The sequence below is a fragment of the Rhipicephalus microplus genome, chromosome 10, assembly GCF_043290135.1.
Source record: "Rhipicephalus microplus isolate Deutch F79 chromosome 10, USDA_Rmic, whole genome shotgun sequence".
In the NCBI taxonomy this organism is placed as follows: Eukaryota; Metazoa; Arthropoda; class Arachnida; order Ixodida; family Ixodidae; genus Rhipicephalus; species Rhipicephalus microplus.
In genome coordinates, this window is record NC_134709.1 from 41,945,356 (window position 1) to 41,965,949 (window position 20,594).

At 42.0% G+C, this 20,594-nt stretch overlaps 2 protein-coding genes across 3 annotated transcripts in view; one reads left to right on the top strand and one right to left on the bottom strand.

The window, feature by feature from the left end:
* Cth (Cystathionine gamma-lyase) overlaps window positions 1-1,893 on the top strand; it is a 35,519-nt gene extending 33,626 nt beyond the window's left edge. The window contains exons 10-11 of one of the 2 annotated variants that reach the window (XM_037431830.2): window positions 973-1,116; window positions 1,777-1,893. In XM_037431830.2, coding sequence (XP_037287727.2) covers window positions 973-1,116; window positions 1,777-1,795 — 163 coding nt within the window. In that variant the 3' untranslated portion in view covers window positions 1,796-1,893. The remainder of the gene's footprint in view (window positions 1-972; window positions 1,117-1,776) is intronic. The other variant, XM_037431831.2, reaches the window with a different exon arrangement.
* A 1,652-nt stretch (window positions 1,894-3,545) lies between these two features.
* Window positions 3,546-20,594, bottom strand: part of LOC119181744 (histone H2A deubiquitinase MYSM1-like) — a 32,601-nt gene continuing 15,552 nt past the window's right edge. The window contains exons 8-13 of the mRNA XM_075875548.1: window positions 19,448-19,561; window positions 16,145-16,308; window positions 14,842-15,028; window positions 11,788-12,063; window positions 8,866-9,050; window positions 3,546-6,926 (exon numbers count right to left, since the gene is read on the bottom strand). Coding sequence (XP_075731663.1) covers window positions 6,825-6,926; window positions 8,866-9,050; window positions 11,788-12,063; window positions 14,842-15,028; window positions 16,145-16,308; window positions 19,448-19,561 — 1,028 coding nt within the window. The 3' untranslated portion in view covers window positions 3,546-6,824. The remainder of the gene's footprint in view (window positions 6,927-8,865; window positions 9,051-11,787; window positions 12,064-14,841; window positions 15,029-16,144; window positions 16,309-19,447; window positions 19,562-20,594) is intronic.

Sequence of the window (20,594 nt, forward strand, 5' to 3'; positions counted from 1 at the left end):
GAGCAGCTAAAGGGGTTATGCATCGTTTCTCCAAGTAATCATCAGATGACCTCAGTTTCGAATCTGTCAATGAGTGAAGTTACAAAAGTTCAGCCCATAGTACTTCAAGCGCTTTTTCTCTCTAGTTCCGGCGAGTGCACGTGACGCTATAGAGGAAGAGATGGCGCGGTGGATACAAGTTACCCTAGCACGTGTCTCGACTTCGAGCGTGTGTGACGAAACGCAATTGCTCTATCCCACTGTAAATCCCGCATGAGAGTGCAGCTCACTGGGAAGATTAGCAGACTATGGAGCGCAGAAATGGCATGTGCCAACACCGCACAGCCAAAAGTGCATCTTATCGAAACACCACTCTTCATTTATGCCCTCCATTGACCAATAGCGTGGGACCCTCTGTCCGATGTCCCACAGAGGGCGCCAGTGGGTCCGAAGTGAGCGAGGAGGGGCCTCGGTACTAAAAGAGGGAACCCAATAATTGCGACTGCACTCCACTAGCTAGATCTGCTTGCTGTGCATGTCTGCAAGATTTGACTGCGATGTTCGTAGCATGACTGAAGGGTTATTCATGATTCCTTTAATTTTAAGGGATGTAGGGACAACTACATAGAGCTTTTACATTCGTACAACCCAAAAAAAATGCAGCAGAAGCAAAATGTAAAAAAAAATTATGAAGCTTCACAGACAACTGGACCATTGGTTTGAGACTGAATAAAGACAATTTCTGTATTGTAATGGCAAGTAGCCAGCATAAGCTAAAGGTAGTATTGGTACCTAGTAGTATTCAAGTTAATACGATAGGGAAGTCACATGGCTCTATTAGACTACCCTGCTTCCAGGACCGTTTCAAAACTTCTGTTGGAATTCATTAAGCCCCATTACTAAATACAATTGGTCGAAGCCGTGAAAGAAATCATTAAAAAATTCGGCGGGAATTGCCGAGACTGTCCGCTATAAAAATATATTTTTTTACAGAGTGACCATGACTCACGCGTCAGTGCCCGAGGATCAGCGAAAAGCACTTGGCATCACTGACAACCTGATTAGAGTCTCGGTCGGGATTGAAAACTGCGATGACCTTATCAACGACATCGATCAAGCCCTTAAAAAATCCGTAAGGTTGAAAGCGTCAATTACTCTTGACATGCACTGCCGCGAGTGAAATGAAAGGCAAAAGAAGAAACGATCAGCTTGCTAGAAACTCTATACCTGAATGAAAATGTTCCCCAGGAGAGCAAATGCAGAATGAGTTTTTCTTTTTATATTGCTCACATGTGGGGCTCTGCACGATCAGTGTTCAGGTTTTATTTTTGGAACCGCAGGCCAATAAACAATGCACATACCTAACTGGATGCAGTTCAATATTATTTTCTACCTACGACTACGTAAATTTCAATTAGTGTTATATAATACTAGTCGGAAAGACTTTTTTTGCAATGTAGCTCAAGTGGGCAGACTTTAGCTATTGCAATTACTTTGTAGCTCAAGTGGGCAGACTTTAGCTATTGCAATTACTTCGTGTCTGAGAGCTGATTTGAATAGATTTTAACTTCACTCAGCTATACCTGAAAGAGATTGTGCGACATCACATTTAGATGCTTACTTAAGAAGAGCCCTTAAAAAATACTTACTGCTATGACGTAGCGACTATGAATTTTGACTTCACTCAGCCATATCTGAAACCAATCGTGCAATACCACATTAGATGCTTGCTTAATGGGAGACTGCTTCGGTCGAGTGCTTTAGTGTGAAGTTTGAATGCTATTTTCTTCGTTTCAGGTCCATATCTAACAGGTGACGGTGCCACTAACACCCTTCTGGCAACATTTTTCCAATATCTAGTACTCGTTTTCAACAACAAAAAAACTGTAATAAAATAAACAAAGATTGCCCCAATGTGCCCCATTTATCGATACTCGGTGATGCATCGCTAAGCATGTTGTGACTTTAGTAGACACAGGTGTTCAGGTAGATGCCTCTTTTGTTCCTTGCACTCCTATTGCACCACTTTGATATCTGAACATGAATTAGATGCTAAGGAAGTCTTTTATAGTGTTTTTATAGAGCCTACAAGTGCCTCTTCTTGGCATTTGTGCCTCAATGTGCCTCAATGCCTATATCAAGATTGGCACCTATATGAACACAAATGTTGCCTTTATGCTGTATGAATGACACAAACCAACTGCATAAAAACTATGCAACTTCAATATTTGCAAAATCCAACAGTTTTAGCACACTGGAGGGTTTTTTATCTGTAACCAAAAACATGCCAAATTTATGAGTCAACTTAATGTTAAATGTTACAACACAGTGCTTACATGATTTGGGCACATGCATTACTTAATCAATGTACTAGACTTTAATTATGAATGAATGCGGTGATTTAAATCTCACTCTTCTTCTGTATGGCACATAATTATTATGACTGATCTATGTACCAATTTCACGCCTGGTTGAATTGCATGACATAACGCATTCTTATTTTTTATCACGAGTGTGGGTAACGTGGTAAATTGCTCTATGTACCAGGCCTTCCGCTATGGATGAAATGAAATGCTGGGGCTTGTGAAAGCTACATACTGGGTAAACTTATTCAAGAGTACCCCATTAAGGTACCTCACGCATGCCCTTGCAACATTAAATTAATTTAAAACTCCACAATCTAGATTATAGAAACGCTATGCATGGTGACAGATAGAACCTATACTATTGGAAGACCTTGTGTCCACATACGAAAATAGTGCGTACACCAAGAAATACATTTCAAGTCGCAACCTTGTTATCAGAGAGAACTTCTAGTAAAATTCAGTTTTTTAATACAATATGGATATTGCAACTTGAGTAAAACGAACCAAAAATGTAGATAACAGGGTCGCAGCATGCATACTCTAGAGTTCACCATAACTGAATTAGCAGGAGTAGACTTGAGTATTAAAGTTCTTAACATTTAAAACATGACGGCTGCAAAACTTCAATGTTCGAACACAGGTTTCAGGTGTAACTAGCATGCAATCGCTGTACATTCTATTTGCAAAGTTCGCTCGATGTATACAAAATTTTTCTGAAAGGAAACATTTCTGACCAACAGAACATCCTCCGAAAGACAGTGCATTACATGGTAAATCTAACGCTCTGATAGCTAAATACAGTATCACATGCAAGGCTGATGAATACAGCACAAGGACAATACTAAAAGCAGGCATCGCATCCTTGCAAGCGCACATTAAACAGTACTGCGCTTGTGTGCATTTGAGGAACTGCACAAGACACGTTGAAAAACAAACAAAAAAAACTTACCGCAACTTTACGTTGTGTGCGGTGACACCAGATACTTCACAGGAGAGTAGCTTCACCAGTTCACAAACTGAGCAATTCACCGCACGCAGAAAGGGCCAGTAGAACACTTGAAAACGTACCCTGAAAATTGTTCTAAGCGCGTAAACCATACATTTGTGGTCTATGTAAACAGGTCCTGCAGTGAACGAGTAAATGCATGCAAAGCCTGCACCTCAACGAGAGTTGAAGCAGTGAGGAAATAAGTCCATCTATTTCATGTTAAAAGCTTTATTTATACCTTCCAACAGTGAAATATATGTAGTGGAAACAACGCGTTAAATTTTACGTGATGTTCAGTATATAGGCATTGAATAGAAAGAAAACTGAACAAGTTGCCGCGTGCGAAATGAAACTGCTCAAGCAGAAAAGATTAGCACTGCTTAACCTCGTTACAAAAAAAACTCGTATCCAACACAAAGATAAGATAGTTCTCTTTGATTTACTAGTATTTAGAAAGCTGCAGTACATTTTCAAAAACTCTAATTACGATATGTCCAAATACTGACAGTAGTATCTTCTCATCCAGGTGTCGGCTCGAAGTGCTATGCATTTTTCATTTCAAACAAAATGACTTCACGACAGGTTCTAGCTAATTAAAACTGGGTAAATGGGAAAATGAGTTCAACAGGCTTTTTATTTATCTTATACTGAAAGAAGCACGAAGGCAATCCATAATTTTCTTTCCGAATATCTGTTCATTATAAGGAGGTTACACCTACCATTCTTTTTAATATTAGTGCTATATCGTATCTGCACAAATTTTAACCACTGTTCATTATATCGTGGTCTTGCATACCATTCGTTCAACTATTAGTACTATATTGTGTACACACAAATTTTAAGCAGAGTTGAGCTTGCGTCTCATGTCAACGTGCCAACTGGAAGCGAAGTTCCTTCAAAGTGTAATGGATCGTAACATCCACCGGTGATTGAAAATTGCTGAACACCAGTCAAAGATTGCGACTTACTCTTCCCTGTGCAACGCAACGCAGCCATCAACGGACCGCCTTTGTTACACGACTTTCCTCAGGCACATTTTCAGGACCAGCAATTGCAAAAGCGAGAAGCGTTTAACTATATATTTACAAACAGAATGCAGCCAACTAAAGTAGCTGGCCTTGTGGTCACAATATTGAAGTCCCCTATATTTATCACACTGATGAATGAATGAATGAGTCAAAGATTGCGGCTTACTCTTCCCTGTGTAACGCAACGCAGCCATCAACGGACCGCCTTTGTTACACGACTTTCCTCAGGCACATTTTCAGGACCAGCAATTGCAAAAGCGAGAAGCGTTTAACTATATATTTACAAACAGAATGCAGCCAACTAAAGTAGCTGGCCTTGTGGTCACAATATTGAAGTCCCCTATATTTATCACACTGATGAATGAATGAATGCAATAATGTGAAAAACAGCACAACAATGCTGAATATTTTTCAACGAGACATTCTGGATGCATTCAGTGTAATCAGGACAACCCAATTTGTTGCCCATGCTCATCAATGTTTTCACTTAGACCATACACTGGCATATGCATACGAGTCCAAACATTGTTTGCCAATTTCATGTGTTTAGAAAAGAACATACTATAATAAAAGAATAACTCTATCACACGACACATGTAATGTCATTTACAGCGAGTCTGATCAGGTGCTAAGGCCATTTTTATTGGAGGTTCATGGGCATAGCAAATGACATTCACAGATGATAGCATTTCCTACATGAATGTGTTTTTTGAACCCATGCAAACACGACATGCGTATTCACAATGACAAGAAAATGACTGAATCTGCAAGTAACGACAAAATATAATCAAAGATAAGGTTCTTATAAGTGACTTATGTTAACTTTTTTACAACTTCATGACGAACAGCGCAGTAGTTGATGCGATATGTGGAATTACCCTATTCGTTTTCCCAGAATTGACACCAACACCTCCTGTTCGCCACATTTACAAATGCTCGTCTGTTCTTTTTACAGTGCAAGCTATTATGAAATTGCAACAAGGGTCGTTTTTGGCGCCGTAGTTTTCCATTGCCACCGCCGGTGTTTGTAACCGCTGTCGCACAAAATCGGAAGGAAAAAAAAAACAAAATAAAAAATGTTCAGAATAGAACAGGGTTTGAACCTGGACCCTCTACATGATGCTGCTGGAAACTTCGCAAAAAAAAAAACAAAAACCTATAGAGACATTATGTCAGGAAGGGACCACGTTAACATAGGTACCGTAGCGTGATAGAAGAGTAAAATCACAAGCAGTCGACACACAATGTGAATTGTGCAACCATTCATCACAAAATAAAAATTTCATAATTAGCAGGTCGTTCAATCCCTCAAGCACATTACAAAGGGCTTGACCACAATTATTCATCGTCGTTGGTCGCAGAATCAATTAAGTGCACGTAATACCTCGCAGAGGGTACCTTGCTTTTCTAATGGCGTAGTGGGTGCTTGAAAACTTGACAAAAAATTATGATTTATGGCGTAGCGGGACCTTTGCAGGCGTATTAGTAGCCCCAAGTAAGTTTACAATGGGTTCCTGAAATGCCGCTCTCCCAGTTTTAGCTGCGAGTGTGCTGCGCTTTCCACACGAGCCTGGCGTTTTTTCAATTCCTTTATAATTTCAGGGGGGAAGTAGTGCTACAGTAGCAAGGTCGGTATTCCTGCGCAACATCCATCTAACAGGCATGGAAGCAAACTCGGTAGTTCTGTAGGCAGATGATAATAGGAAGAAAAAAAAATGCATATGAAGAAAGAGAAACACAAACACCAATTATGAATGCTATTATGTATAGCTGTGAATCAGAAATGCAAAAAATGACATTAGAAATGAATGTCATTAACTGCGAATGACAAGTGCCTTGTGACGAGTGTAGAATAAACTTAAGTCTTTTATAAATGTGAATTAAGTCCAATGGCTCAAAGATGAAGTAATGATGCATGAGGTGGTCGGGAGACCTATTGAGATAAAAAACGTTCACATGAAGTCAGAAGTGAACAAGAAATGAAGACGGAAGCACCAGTGTCAATACCAGAATCTAAATTCGATTGATTGATATGTGGGGTTTAACGTCCCAAAACCACCATATGATTACGAGAAATGCCGTAGTGGAGGTTTCCGGAAATTTCGACCACCTGGGGTTCTTTAACGTGCACACAAAGCTGAGCACACGGGCCTACAACTTTCCCGCTTCCATCGGAAACACTATCTAAATTCTGCTTTCGCGGTAAGAATGCAGACATGTGAAAGACCACAGACAGTGATAAATTAACGATAACAAGTTAAAAAGCTCGCACATTCCAAAAGTGTCTTTGCATAGTGCTTGCAGGAGTAGTTCTTTACATCGTGAAGTGAAATTGCGCCCGAATGCCTTAACGGCACAAGCAATAAGAACAGTCAAAATACATGCAACTCCTTCATAATGTTTCTACACAAATAAAAACTTGAAACATATACTCTGCATTGGAGGGTAGCATGGAAGTAGTTGCTAGATGTCTCTTAATGCTGCGTGAATGGCTTGCAAAATTTCTGTAGCATCTCCTACGGATGTTTCCGAGTTTGTTATATGAAACTGGAGGCTGGCCAGCATCTATAGGAGAAAAAAAAAAAATCCAAATGTTTTTTTTTGTTTTTACTGAGAAAAGTTCATGAGGCGGAACTAGTGTTGATTAAATTATGATGTCTTACACACGAAAACAACAATTTTACGTAAATGTTTTAAACCCCCCCCCCCCCCCCCCCACTCAGAATCCGGTTGTCATGGCTGGGATCAAACCCATGACCTGCTGGTACAACGTCATAGCTACAAGGCTGTCGTAGTGAGCCAGCAATGACAACAAAATACTTTGAGATGTAACAATGCTAGCAAAAGTGCAGAAAATGGGCTACAGACATTAGTAGCCAATTACGGTCCCAACAAAGTGACATCTATCATTCAAAAAGTACCATCGCCATGTCAATAACCATCATCACATATTCAAATCACATCAAGCATGTGTTACCTACATGTTCATATCTTGACCATCAAACATATTAGATTATATATATATTTTTTTTTGTTACATGCAGTAATTCCTTACAGGAGGCTAGACGGTAACCAGAAGGGTTCTCTGAAATAATACTACTAATAATCATAGCTGGGGTTTAACATCCTAAAACCACCACATGACTATGAGAGACTCCACAGCAAAGACTCTGGAAATTTCGACCATTTGGTGTTCTTAAACGTGCACCGACATCGCACAGCACGCAAAGCCCCTACCATTCCGCCTCCATCCAAACGTGACTGCCGCGGCCTGTATTCGGTCCCGCGACCTTCGGGTCAGCAGTCGAGCGCCGTAACCGTTACACCCACGCGGCAGACTCTCTGAAACACTACACTTTGCGAAAATACAGTACGTATAACTTCATGAACAAAGCGGCTGAGTAAGTGGGCAAGTTACTTCTTTTCAAAGTCAGCAGTGGGAACAAAACCTTCAGGGCTGGTGCAAGGCAAGAAAGCGCATTAAACACATAATAGCCATATTCGTGAAATCTTTGCCCACTCAGTGAATTTTTTTCTTTAGAACATTGATTGGTTTTGAGTTTCGGTTGCCTCTTGAAGCGAGTGAATTTTGATGGGTGCTTGCCAATGGTCGTTGAAACAGTCTTGTTCAAATATATATGCTGCTTCGAAAGCGGCCCAGAATTGGAATCGGACCAATGCTATTCGCTGAAATCATTGTCAATCAATGTTACTGCCACCATTTCCCTTTGTTGCTAAAGGAGTGTTCTTGCTATTATTATCAAAGCCACACCATACGACATGACTGAATTATCAGCTCAGCTGGAGAGCTGAATAATTGCCTGGTGATAGAGCTTGAGAAATTTAAAAACTCAAAGTTAGAAAACACACGACATCCCCGGTTTGTAGGTACAACTGTCGCATGACACTAAATACGGAATGAGACATGTTTTAATACTTTGACAATTCTGTGGCAAAAGATAAAAAAAGGCACATTTCTTGATATCAAAAACTGGATAGATTTTGAACCCGTCACATGCATGTAGTAACATTGTACATCAACAACCTATTTTCTCTATACCAATAGTCAATAGATTGAATAATTTAGAGCATCTAAATACCCCATTTATATTAATTAAAAGTAGCTGCTCGCAATAAAAAAAAAATCAGTTTATAGTCTTCTACAAGCCAAAACTACAATGTGATCATTAGGCACACCATAGCGGGGAACCCCAAATTAACTTTCATTACAGATGTTTTCAACAGACTTTCATTTAAGTACATCAATCTTTTTACATTTTGCCCCCTCCCATATGAATTCAGCTATCGTCGCTGTAAATTGAACCTGTATCCTCGACCTTTACAGTGCCACAACCTTACCCATGAAGCTACCCCTGCGGGACTCTTACGATAAACAAATTGAAACGTGTTCGCAGGGTAACAGCATCATTGGTAGTGGCACTCGTTACGAGATGTTACGCTCAGTATGCCCAAGTAGATAAGGTCTTTAAAACTGGCAACTTGCCTTGTCTAAATAGCGAAGTGAGGCCCGCCAGGGGTAAGGTTTGGAAAGCTCCACCCGGGCTGGACAGGATGAAACCCTGTTGACCAGCTGGTGGACCACTGGCGTGACGTCCTGGACGAACGACTGATCTGGCTTCAAGAGCTTCACGTTGAAGGCGTAAGGCACAAGAGACGGGCCGCCGGTTCCTGACAACAAAAGAAGGGCAACATTCCCGGAACAAATAGTCTCACTGGCTTTACTACAGCAATACCTCATCAATGCGTTCCAGCCTAAATTTTTCAGTTCGTATGCTCAGAAACACCAGCCCCACTAAGTTACTATAGGTTAATTTTGTTCTAATTAATATTGCATCTAGCAAACAAAGATTAACCCTTTAGATACACTTCCCTAGGTTACCAAAGGTCCTTGTGTAATAGCTACACGTATCCCACATTTCCCTTCCCGAATGTCCAGAAACTGAGAGGACACTTTCGCCATCAAGTGACTAGTCATCTGCACCATGAAGTGAATTGTCTCCACTAAGACAAATCAACCACACCAATGAAATTATAAACATGTTCAACTTTTACGCCGTTCTACCCTTCCAAAGGGGTAAATGAGCTGCCCGATCCATAGGCCGAACTGCCGTGCGAGTGTCACACAAATGAAGTGCTGCAACGGAAAGTGATTCCGCTGCCTGCCTCATTCCGCAATATCTACAACGGACAGCGAAATCTAGCAGGACGCCTGAGCTTCACCTCTGAGAGTAGAATGCAACAGCTTGACTGGGCCCCATCTGCATCGCTTTCTCGGCTGCAAGCCCGGCTCAGGTTCTGCGTGCGCGCCTCAACTGTGCCGCAAGAAAACGAACGACTGTGTGCGTAACGTCGACCTTTCGAACTATCCAGGAATGCCAGTACAGTTGCGAGGTGCCTACTACATCATAATTCATCTTCTGGCCAATCAGCAAAGGGCTCACTATGTGTCCATAGGGCACCACGTAAACCTACACGGCTGCTCACTTTGTTGATGTTTATTATGCTGGTAATGATTATTGAATACGTCTGAGCACTTTCTAAAGAGTAGGCTTTTAGAAAACCCGCGTAGCGAAATTCACATGTTTTGAATCCTGGCAGGATTATTCTTTTTGCCACGCAATATTACAGTATTCAGGAGACTCCTCCTACTACATGACATTCATATGGTGTTTTTTTTAATAAGCAGCTCAACCCCTTAACTGCTCATTTCTAAAAAACATTTCCGGTCAAAAAGTGCCTATTTTTTTTTATTGATTTCGAATCTGATTGTACTAAAGAGTAGCTAGTTGATGTTGAAAAAATACTTTCACTACATACTTAATCAAATCAACAGAATAAAGTTCATTTTTAAACAATACTAGAAAAGCAGCTCCAGTTACAGATGCCACATCTTTCTCGACTTTTGTGGGCTAACCACCCTTGGGATATTTCACTCTGGAAGCTTCGGGGCAGCGTAGAAAATTTCAAAACGCAGAATGACTCAAAGCGGCTTCACTGGCGTGCCCTTGCAATGTTCGTGTCCGTGCTGTCTTCACCATCACTGGAGCAGCTACTCAATTCAAAGTCATCGCTGTCTTCACTTCCAGGCCTAAGATAAATATCTGAACTCGAATCATCATCACTCAAAGAAGAAGACGAAAATGAATAGCATTTTTTTGTGTTCACAGGCCAGCTATGCATGGGTAGCCGCCACCGTACGCCGTTTTTTCATACGAAAACCGCACACCTTCCTCAGGAGAAAACTAAATGGTCGAGCCATCTAGCAGATGACGCGCGATGTAAGCCATAAATGTGCACTTTTCCGTTTGAACGCTAGAGGGGAGTACCTATTTCACTAGGACGAGTTCTGCTTGTCGAAAGCCGCCAAGAGGTCAAAGTAATGGTGTAGTTCTGTGATAAAATTGAGCCTTCTGCTTGCTACACACAAGGTTCTGTTCGATTTTCACTCCAACCGAAAATATTTATTATAAATTGCTTTGCATCATTCTCTGTCCTTCACTCATGGACTATGATTTTTCACTTGAAACCAATGACACCAACAACAATGCCAATGCTGAATTTCTGTGAAATGAGCTCTTTATAGCTATACCATTGAAAGTGGCTGCTATGTCTCACCCGACTGTTAACCCACTCGTGTACGCACATTGGCTTGCATCGTATGTTTTATGAGAGAACATATTTTGTATCAGTGGTTCCCAAGAGACACGACAAAGGTGTTCTACTGAACAAGTGTCTAAGCAGCTCTTTGTAAAGGTTTTGTAAGCAAAAATAAAGACATATAATTAAGAGCTATCAACCAGCTGTATTATTTTGTTTTGCAGGATCTGCCTCAATGCACATTTATCATGTCACATGACGTGGCATACAGTTGCTTGACAAAATCGCTATGCCGCTATATTGCACTAGACATTCAAGGACAGTGTCTGCTTTGCCGCAAACGCAGCAGCCTCGTATGAACATTGTTAAATTGCTCAGCGACGAAATTTTTGTTGCAATCTCAAGCGAAGATTTCATGATATCTGACACATTATACCTACGGGAAATGGTTCTTTACCGCAGAAAATTTCGACATAGCTGATTTTTCGAGATGTGCAAGTTTGAGTTAACGAGACAGCACTACTGCATGTTAAAATGACGAAATCATAAATAATTGTTCTGTCCAGTTGCTGTGATCCCAATGGAGTTGAGAAAGCCATTGGCAATATCTTCAAAAAGGGTTTTGATATTTATCCCCAATTTATAACTCACTGCACAAGCTATCTTCCAGTAGTTTCTCTCATATAAAAAGTGTGCACTTGTAGTGTTCATGAGTTGGCATTCGACGTACGCATTACGACCACCACCCAGCCATCAATTATGCTACACAGCTAGTCGCACTTTGGACTAAGTCACACTTTGGACTCACCTGCACGGCTTGGTTCGTCACTCTCTCGCACTATCCACCACTTGGTGCGGGTGGCAAGCCCCTTGGCTGGCAAAACAGAGGCGTCCGGCTGCAAAAACGGGCTCAAGATGGCCGCAACAAAGGGCCTGCCCTGACTGGAGAAAAGCGCCTGATAGTCGCGCTGCGTGGCCAGATCCCTCACCGAGGGGTTCGGCACGAACGTCGGGTGTGAGTGGTACCAGCCAACAACATCAAAGCCTTGCTCCTGAAGAGACTCCATGGCTTGCGTCTGAGACACTGCACCCATCAAATAAATCGGGACGCCCGAGAACAAACGTCACACATCACAGTGTCTTGACAGACCTCGACCACAATGGTTCCTCTACAAAGTATGTACAGTCGACGTACGATTTCCCAAACCTTCAAGGGACCGTGAAAACGTCCGGAACATTGGGCAGCCCGTAAAAATGAATGCAAGTGAAAACACATTTTTTATAGGTATCTTACGCTGATGAAGAGGGTTGCAGCAGGAGTATAGGGTTCTCATTGCAATCTAGAAAATGCATTGTTTAGATGGCTCTGAAAAAAAGACCTGAAAAAAAGAAAGGAAAGAAAAAAAAATCGAATGCGGCTGGCGCTACCGCATTAGCAAACACTTAGCCGCAACACAAAAAAAAGTCGCTTATTTTCATTTGCACGGCGTTTCACTTGCCCGTGATGATATTTGTCTCAATTTCAGTTAACGTCGTGCTGTCGCTGTACACCGATGACAAGTGTCAGTGCTCGCGTCAACTCCGAGCTCGCTGGCTGTGTAGGTGCTGCCTCTTTTAGCTCAGTGTTGGAGTCATCGCAATCCTCTGTGATTCACAAATGGTTTCTCATTGGTCAATTCTGCACACAGCTCGAAGTCTTTGCCAGCGTCAGCAAAGCCCTCAAGGGTTATCCTGGCTGGAATCAAAATACAGACGACGTGCAGATCGTCGAAGGCAACGTCTGCAGGTGAAAATTTGTCGCACACGCTGCCCACTCCGAGGGAGACAGCCGTCTCGGTGTCCAGTATGACGCTCGCGTGGCGATAACGGTTCCGGAGAGTCTGTTATTCTTGCTTTGTGAGCGTGCAAGCAGGTGGACGGCAGAGCAAGGGTCAACAGCGTAGCTTATGCCACTGCATAGCGCCATGTAGCCCATGATGTGGCCTAAGCTGCGGCCAGAGGCTACAGCTGGCATCGAATAGGCCTGCACTGGATTGCGAAATTTCTAGTTTTGAGAGTATGGCAGCCGTGGCGCAGTGGGTTTAAGGGTCCGAAAACAACCAAAATGCAGCATCGATAGTGACTTTGAGTATGCGGTTAGCGGTAAAAAGCTCGCAAAACCAGATGGCGAAAGCTATAAGCATCCAAAATTTCTGACTTTTTAATACATTGAGTTTATGGGAAACTTGACGGTGCTACAGATAAGTCTGAGAAATCAGGCAAGTCCGGAATTTCGGGCATCCGAGAAATCGGACGTCAACTGTACTATAGTTCACCTCACTTCAAGAATGCACCAATTTTTTACAAAGAACAGTGGGAAGCAATAAAAAGAATGGGACGATAACCATGCTATTGACTTGAAATGATCTTGCCGCATGCTTGCCAGTGTTTGACCACAACAGCTTTCTCGTTAGCTGCCCACTTATTAAAGTGGCAGCTTAGCATGAGCTGCGATGACAGCTGTTGATGAGCATAGTGATGAACATAAGTGAGTTAATGAAAATAACTAATTCCAGGTTTTTGATTAATGGCACTTGAGCTAAATAAGCTAACTAAAGTAACGAATTTAGGTTTATCTGACCACATACAGTTGGGAAAGTCAGCCCATTACAGTAGGAAGGCGAGAAGAATAAAGCAGGACTTTAATAAGCACACAAGCTGCGCTTTCAATGTCACATCTTTGGTGTACTTACAGATAAGAGTATTGTTTGTGTATACAAAGTTAGTATGAAGCTCAGTGCCTTTTAGCAGGCATGCTGCAGCTTTGCTACCTGCCGAATACACAACACGCTAAGAATTACCAAACAAAAGCCACCAATGAGACCAGTTATGATCATCTGGGCGCCAGCTCACCCCGGCATTGTGGCAATGAGATTTCTAACCTCATGGCTCAAAATGTGATCCAACAAGTTGACGCTGAGAAAGTGGAGTCCAAGCAGATGCATCCTCTATTCTAGTTAAACCGCGAAATGTGCTCCCTTGCACACAAGATACTACGTAGACAGGTCTCAAGAGACCACTACAGGCTCTACAGGTCAGCACATTCTCAGACCTAACGGGATACATATCACCTGACAGCCCCGCACACAGATCTCTCCTCAACACAGATTCTGCGAGGAACCCGGGTCTCTTCAGTAGCTATACACTTACACACCATTATAACAAATACAGATATAACAAATTATCAGTTATAACAAAGTATGTGAAGAATAGTGTTGTAATAGATATAGTGTCAAAATACAAAAGTTGTCAGTAAATGAAAATCTGTTCAACGGAACTACTGCTTAAATGGAACTATTGCCTCTGCAATGCTTGGTTTCGGGCTTGTATTCTGCACCCATGTTCACCTCTCAGTAAACAAAACTCCTGTTGAATGGGACTCATTTTCTCCATCCCTTCAGGTTCCATTTACTAAGAGTCTACTGTATACGATTATAACAAATTTTCGGATATAACATATTTTCGTGGAAGATGTGGCTTTGTTATAATGAGGTATGAGTGTAGTAGTAGGCTTCAAGAAATCCAAACTAAGACCACCCAACCCTTACTACGGTAATGAGCTTTAAAATAGAGCCTTTGCCAGCTCCAACCTTGAAGATCAGCTAAGTCCAATCGTGAGCGCCCATGATGTAGCTCGAGCTCAAGACATCCTGGAGCTCTCTTTTCAAATGAAGTTTATTTTCTCTCTCCTGTTTTCATTTTTCCAATCAGTTTTTTGAATTGCTTGATATTATACCTCAAGTAGAGTTCTATACATGCAGAGATTTACGATTCGCATGGCCTAACAAATCTGCCTAAAAATGCAAACTGCAATGCAACTCACCAGAGTCCATTTCACACTCGAGGTCCGTGCTCACCGAGTCGCAAGCTTCCGCAGTGGAGATGACCAGGCAGTTTTGGTGCATATCATAGTAGCCGCCCAAAAGCCCGATGACCTCAGTGTTCAGGAGGTGTGCGTGAATGTCCATCTTTAAAAAGGCAGTCACTGACACCTCAATGTTGAATGGCTCCTGGAAAGAGAAAAGCAAAAGAGAAAATTATAACCGCACCATTCAGACAACTTGTGTCGTTGACATATAGACACATTTCGCAAAATGTTCAGCAACACACTCATGCCAATAAGGACACTGGCAATGCATCTGCCAAGTAGGGACACTGCACCTGAAAAGATTTTCCTAAATATATCATCTATTTAAATGAAACTTGATGAGTGTACGTATATAGTAGATGTGTGCCGATTTAAAATATGCAATAATTTTTCTAGTACAAACTTTGTAGTTTTTAAAATTACAGGGGTCACTTTGGGTGTCACTCTTTGCTTAAACTGAGAGAGTTACAAAGTAGTTAAGCACATCAGAATGACCTGGAATGACTGCAGGGCGAAACAAGAATAGATGTTCTAAGTCCATAGGAACGAAAGTTGTGGCACGTTGAATATTTGCGACTGAAATCTCAGCTTGACCTAAACTCATTCGCAAACATACAACGTACCATAACTTTTCTTCAAACACCCATTTTTGTTTTCTTGCATTCAGCACTCATTCCAAGTCGTTCCGTAGTGCTTATTCACTATGCGACTCTCTTAGTTTTGACAAACTATGGCTTCCAGAAAGTGTGTGAAATGTCTGATATTTTAAAAACCACATATTATACTAGAAAAATACCCACGTATTTCAAATCTGCACGCAAATATACATAAACGATACAAGTTTCATCGCAATCGATAAAGAACTTAACAATAAATTGCATAACCAATGTTCCTTATGTCAATGAGAATACTGGAAATGCACCCGCCATTTTGGCTTAGCGGCTATGACGCTGCACCGCTAAGCGTGAGGAGACTACTTTACTTCATGGTCATCATGACCTCATTTCAATGGGGTTTGAGAAAAGCAAAAATGCACATGTAATTTGATTTCAATGCACACTAAAGTACTCCAAACTGATTCGTTGTCTTCCCCGTCTTACTCATAATCATGCCATGCTTTTTGGCATGTAAGACACCAAAAATATTTTTACGATTGTGAACAAAAGGTATTTCTACCATAATGTGTGTCATATGTTGTCAAATGAAAGTTGCTAATAGAGGTTCTGCCAACACTAAATATAAATCACAAGATAATCACCTGGCCCTCGTCGTAATTTCTGCAGGGTATCAGCTTGAAAGGGTTCTGCTGGTGTCGGCCTGGTTTTGGCTTGGAGCGCACGAGCGTCTGAGAGATGACGCTTCCCTCGGAGCCGTGTTCCAGCGTCACACCGCCTCCTTTGACGTCAATGTTGAGCACGTCTCCTGAAACAGTCACAAACAACACTTATAAGTAGGCTTCTGACCAAGAATTTATTCCTTTTCTGTCCGAAACCTTTTCATCATCCGTCTGTTGCGGTCAGAAAGAAAAAGACTAAAGACTGTTTCAAGCAAACGAGCTTTCTCCCTTTTTTACAGATAGCGCACAGTGTAGTGAGAAAACGTGCGAATGTATCTACTGCGAAAGAACTTGTCTGGCAGCGCCCGACCGCGGACCACTGTGGTCGTGTTGTGTTGTCAGGCAGGGGCTGAGAACAGACCCCGAAAGGTTAAAAGGGCACTCCAAAATTTTTCCACGCAATCATTGAATGATTTCATTGCAGGAGTTCATTGCCATCCAGAATAACAGCCGCAAAAATGTTAAAATCTTTCGAGTATGAGCCGAGTTGCAGGAGCTTGTCGCACGCTTTAAGCGCTTCCTTTCTCCTTTCATACCAGCGCCCATACTGAAAACTATGCAGGTGGGGATGACGAGGGGGCAAGAAGATGCCCCCGTTCGTGAGCCCTGCCTTTGAGCACTTTTTTTTTTCTTTTTTTCCCCCTTAAAACGCACGGCTTACTTTCAGTGTGATCGAAAGAGTGAGCAGGGGCACGTGACAGCATCCCGTGGCAGCCGTGGTAACGATCCAACTCATCAAATCAGCCTATGGTCAAGGACTTTGTTTTTATGGTGTGGTCATTATGGTTTACGGCATCATCTGTCAAGAGAACGGCGAGCAATTTCAAGCTGGCATTTAGAATTGTTGTTCATGCTCATTAAATCGGCTTTCACCGGCCCAGAAAAACTGCCCAAATTAACTTATGGCAAATTATCAAAAGTATTATGAAAACAATAAAAGAGAGTCTGTTACATCAATGCAGATTCACTTTCTTGAGGAATATGTAAATGCAGTAATTATGCCACATGCCAAAGATGCAAAAATTGCTTGCAAGTTCGTTCACGATGTCAACATAGCCCAACCCTATCTCTTCACCTGAAACGTGCTCTGAGGTCGTACCTTATTATGTACTGCGATTGCGATCACAACGACGTGACTGTGAATGACAACCATGCTTTTTCGTAAGGCTGTGGCAATTACGGCTGTCCGCGAGCGCCGTTCTCTCAGATTTACATTGCACATTTGTCACTCTTCCCGCTTGCTGCACTTTGAAGACCGCCCGAATTAGGCAGGTTGCGGCCAAACAAGACCAAATTAACGAGAGTTTGAAGCCATTGAACAATGCATATGCTGGCCAGGACCAGAAAACACATGCAAATTATCTGATTTTATAAATTAATGAACATCAAATTACCAAGATTTTATTCTATTGTAATTTCCAGGCTGTGCACTGCGCTATAATGTTTGGCTCACATATTCACAGGGGCCTCAACCACCCATAGGCAGCGTTTTATGAGCAAGTTGAAAAAGTGCAGCAGCGCCCCTGTTATAAAAGCACACCACACTATAAGAAGCTGCGTATTTTCAGCAGCCAAAAAAAAGAGGTGCAATACAATTTGGTGACAGAATATGAACTGCTCATATCCTGGGCTTCGACTCTGGAGCTAACAGACACTTTCACAGAGATTTGACACGTCCACCACCCACCACAAAAACAAAGCCTTCAGGCACCGCTGCCAGGAAAAAAGCTTGACTAAATGTGGTGTTTTAACAATATCCAGTTTGATCCCCCTGAAACTAACTACACTCAGACCTCATTATAACAAAGTTGGATCTTAGACAAATAGGTGCGTTATATCCAAAAATTTGTTATATATGTATATTTTAAATATTAAATCTATTGCCAGACTATTTTTCATTTACTTCGTTGCAACCAGCATTTGGTTATATCCGTGTTCCTTATATTGAGGTTTCAGTGTATACAAATATTATTGAGAGTGCATAGTAGCACAGTCGCACTCACTCGTTTTTTTTAATGTGCAGCTTCTATCTACACAAACGAGTGGCACGGTGTCTATAAGCTTATGGAACGCTCACTGCAGTAGCGACACAACTGCCTCATGACATCCACTAAGCAAAAGAGGCAAGAAGATTCCCAAGAGTCCAGCCTATGCCACCCAACCTCGCTTAAGATAGAATAACCTTTGGTTTAAAGGGACACTAAAGTCAAACAGCAATTTATGTCAGAGTGAAAGTTCATTGTATGACAACACCTAAAATGACAATATTATCAACAGCACTGCCCTGCTTACCAAGAAATTAGGGTAAATGCACAAAAATACATGCGCCGCAGTAGGACATTCTCAAAATAATCCCGATGATGTCAGATGAACTGCCTACAATGTATCACTAGTAATCGATCTAGCTGCACTAAATAAAAAACCTTCCATGCATCAAGGGACAGAATAAAATGATGCTTATTCGTTTCTATTTGATTCATGAAAAAAAGAACCACCGGGCGCTACTATAGGAATGGCGCGTGTGGTTCAAAAATTCAATTTTCACTGGGTAAACTGGACAGGTCGTGCCATCTAGCGGGGCTCAGTTGAATTAAATCACATCTGCCATCTTGAAGTCAATGGCAGGAAATTGATCAATGCACTAGCTGCACTAAATAAAAAACCTTCCGTGCATGAAGGGGCAGAATAAAATGCTGCTTGTTAATTTCTGTTTGATTCATGAAAAAAAGAACCAGCGGATGTTACTATGGGAATGGCGCGAGTGGTTCAAAAATTTAATTTTCACTGGGTAAACTGGACAGGTTGTGCCATCTAGCGGGGCTCAGTTGAATTAAATCACAGTTGCCATCTTGGAGTCAATGGCAGGAAATTGATCAATGGCCGTTGTTGCTGCTGTGGTTCTGCTGCTTTTGTTCTGCGCAGTAAAGTCGGGCAACATTGTGCACGGCAACAGCGACGTGAAACGATCCACTCCTTGAGGCGGGTGTAATTTGATGTGCGCTAACCCGATGTGGACCACTAAGATGTGATTTGATTTCAAAATAAGCCCTTCCTTGGCACACAAGTAACACTACGAAATTTCTGGATCACTATTTCAACTATCAATGTCGACTTAATAGTTATTTTAGTGTCCGTTTAAGGGTCACCGTAAAGTCAACCCACAAGGGTAGGGATTGACTTTATGCTTCGAGAAGACTTAACCATTAGTTTAAGCTTAAAACTCACCTAAGCTCGCGGTTTTCCGTCTCTGCGGCCTCTCCACGTCGGGTCTTGGTTCCTTTCTCTTCTGCAATGGCTTTAAGTGGGACAGCTGCTTTGTCCTTTGGTATGTCACCTGGGCTACTCAATGTAAAAAGACATACATACACAACTGATGACAGTCAGAATCCACATCTACACAAGCAAGATGAGCACAGTTAAGCTTAAATATTGTAATTCTGATTAACAGATGCAACACTGCTAGTCCATGCCCCTGGTGCCAGTTCCGAGCAACATTATCTCAACTTTTCTCTTGTTGAGGTGTACACTTTCAAAAGCAGGTGATGCGTGATTAGACAGCACAGCTGAACTGATATAAGACACAGCTAGAATATAAAAAATATCCCACATCATAGAAGAACCTTTACAGCTGCAATATCTCAACCTGCTTTCAACGGTCCTGTGAACATGCCACCAAATAGTAAAGGAAAAAAAAGGTCTCACAGCTCACAACAAATCAGCTTCCATGCTGAACGAAACAAACACGTTATTGGTCGCCTTTATTATTCTTTTTTTTTCCAATTCAACGACTTTACGTGCCAAAACCACAACATGATTATGAGACATGTAGTAGTTGTGAATGTAAACATTCGACAGAAGTCTTTCTGGTTGGGTATGAAACTGGGGGATGATTTAGACTCCAACCAAAAGTTTTGAAGAAACCCGACATTTCAAAACAGACTTGGTTCCTTCCTCAAGGGTGACTGCGGAGACTACGTAGCAGCGGCGTGTTCAAAGCACTCGCGGGGTGGATAATGACCCCTCCCTTTTCTCTCTCTTTCTCGTTTTGCCGTAGAGTGCAGTCCATGTGTATACACTGGGGGAAGGGTTCTGAGAGAGCAGTTGATGTTATGGGCTGTCCTCTGTATGTGCCACGACTCGAGTAATAACCTTCTTCTCCAGTTCAGCTAGCTTTCAACGATGGCCGTCGCTTCGATCCAATGGTGATTCAACGTCTCGGCATGTTCGGCGACTGCACTGCGCTCTTTGTAGAACTTCAGCACATGGTTGGCGCGTCGCTTCAGTTGTTCCGGTAGGTTTTTTGTCTTGCCGATATACGAAGAGGGCCACTCGGTGCACGGAATTTTGTAAACGACACCGGGGCTCCTGTCTA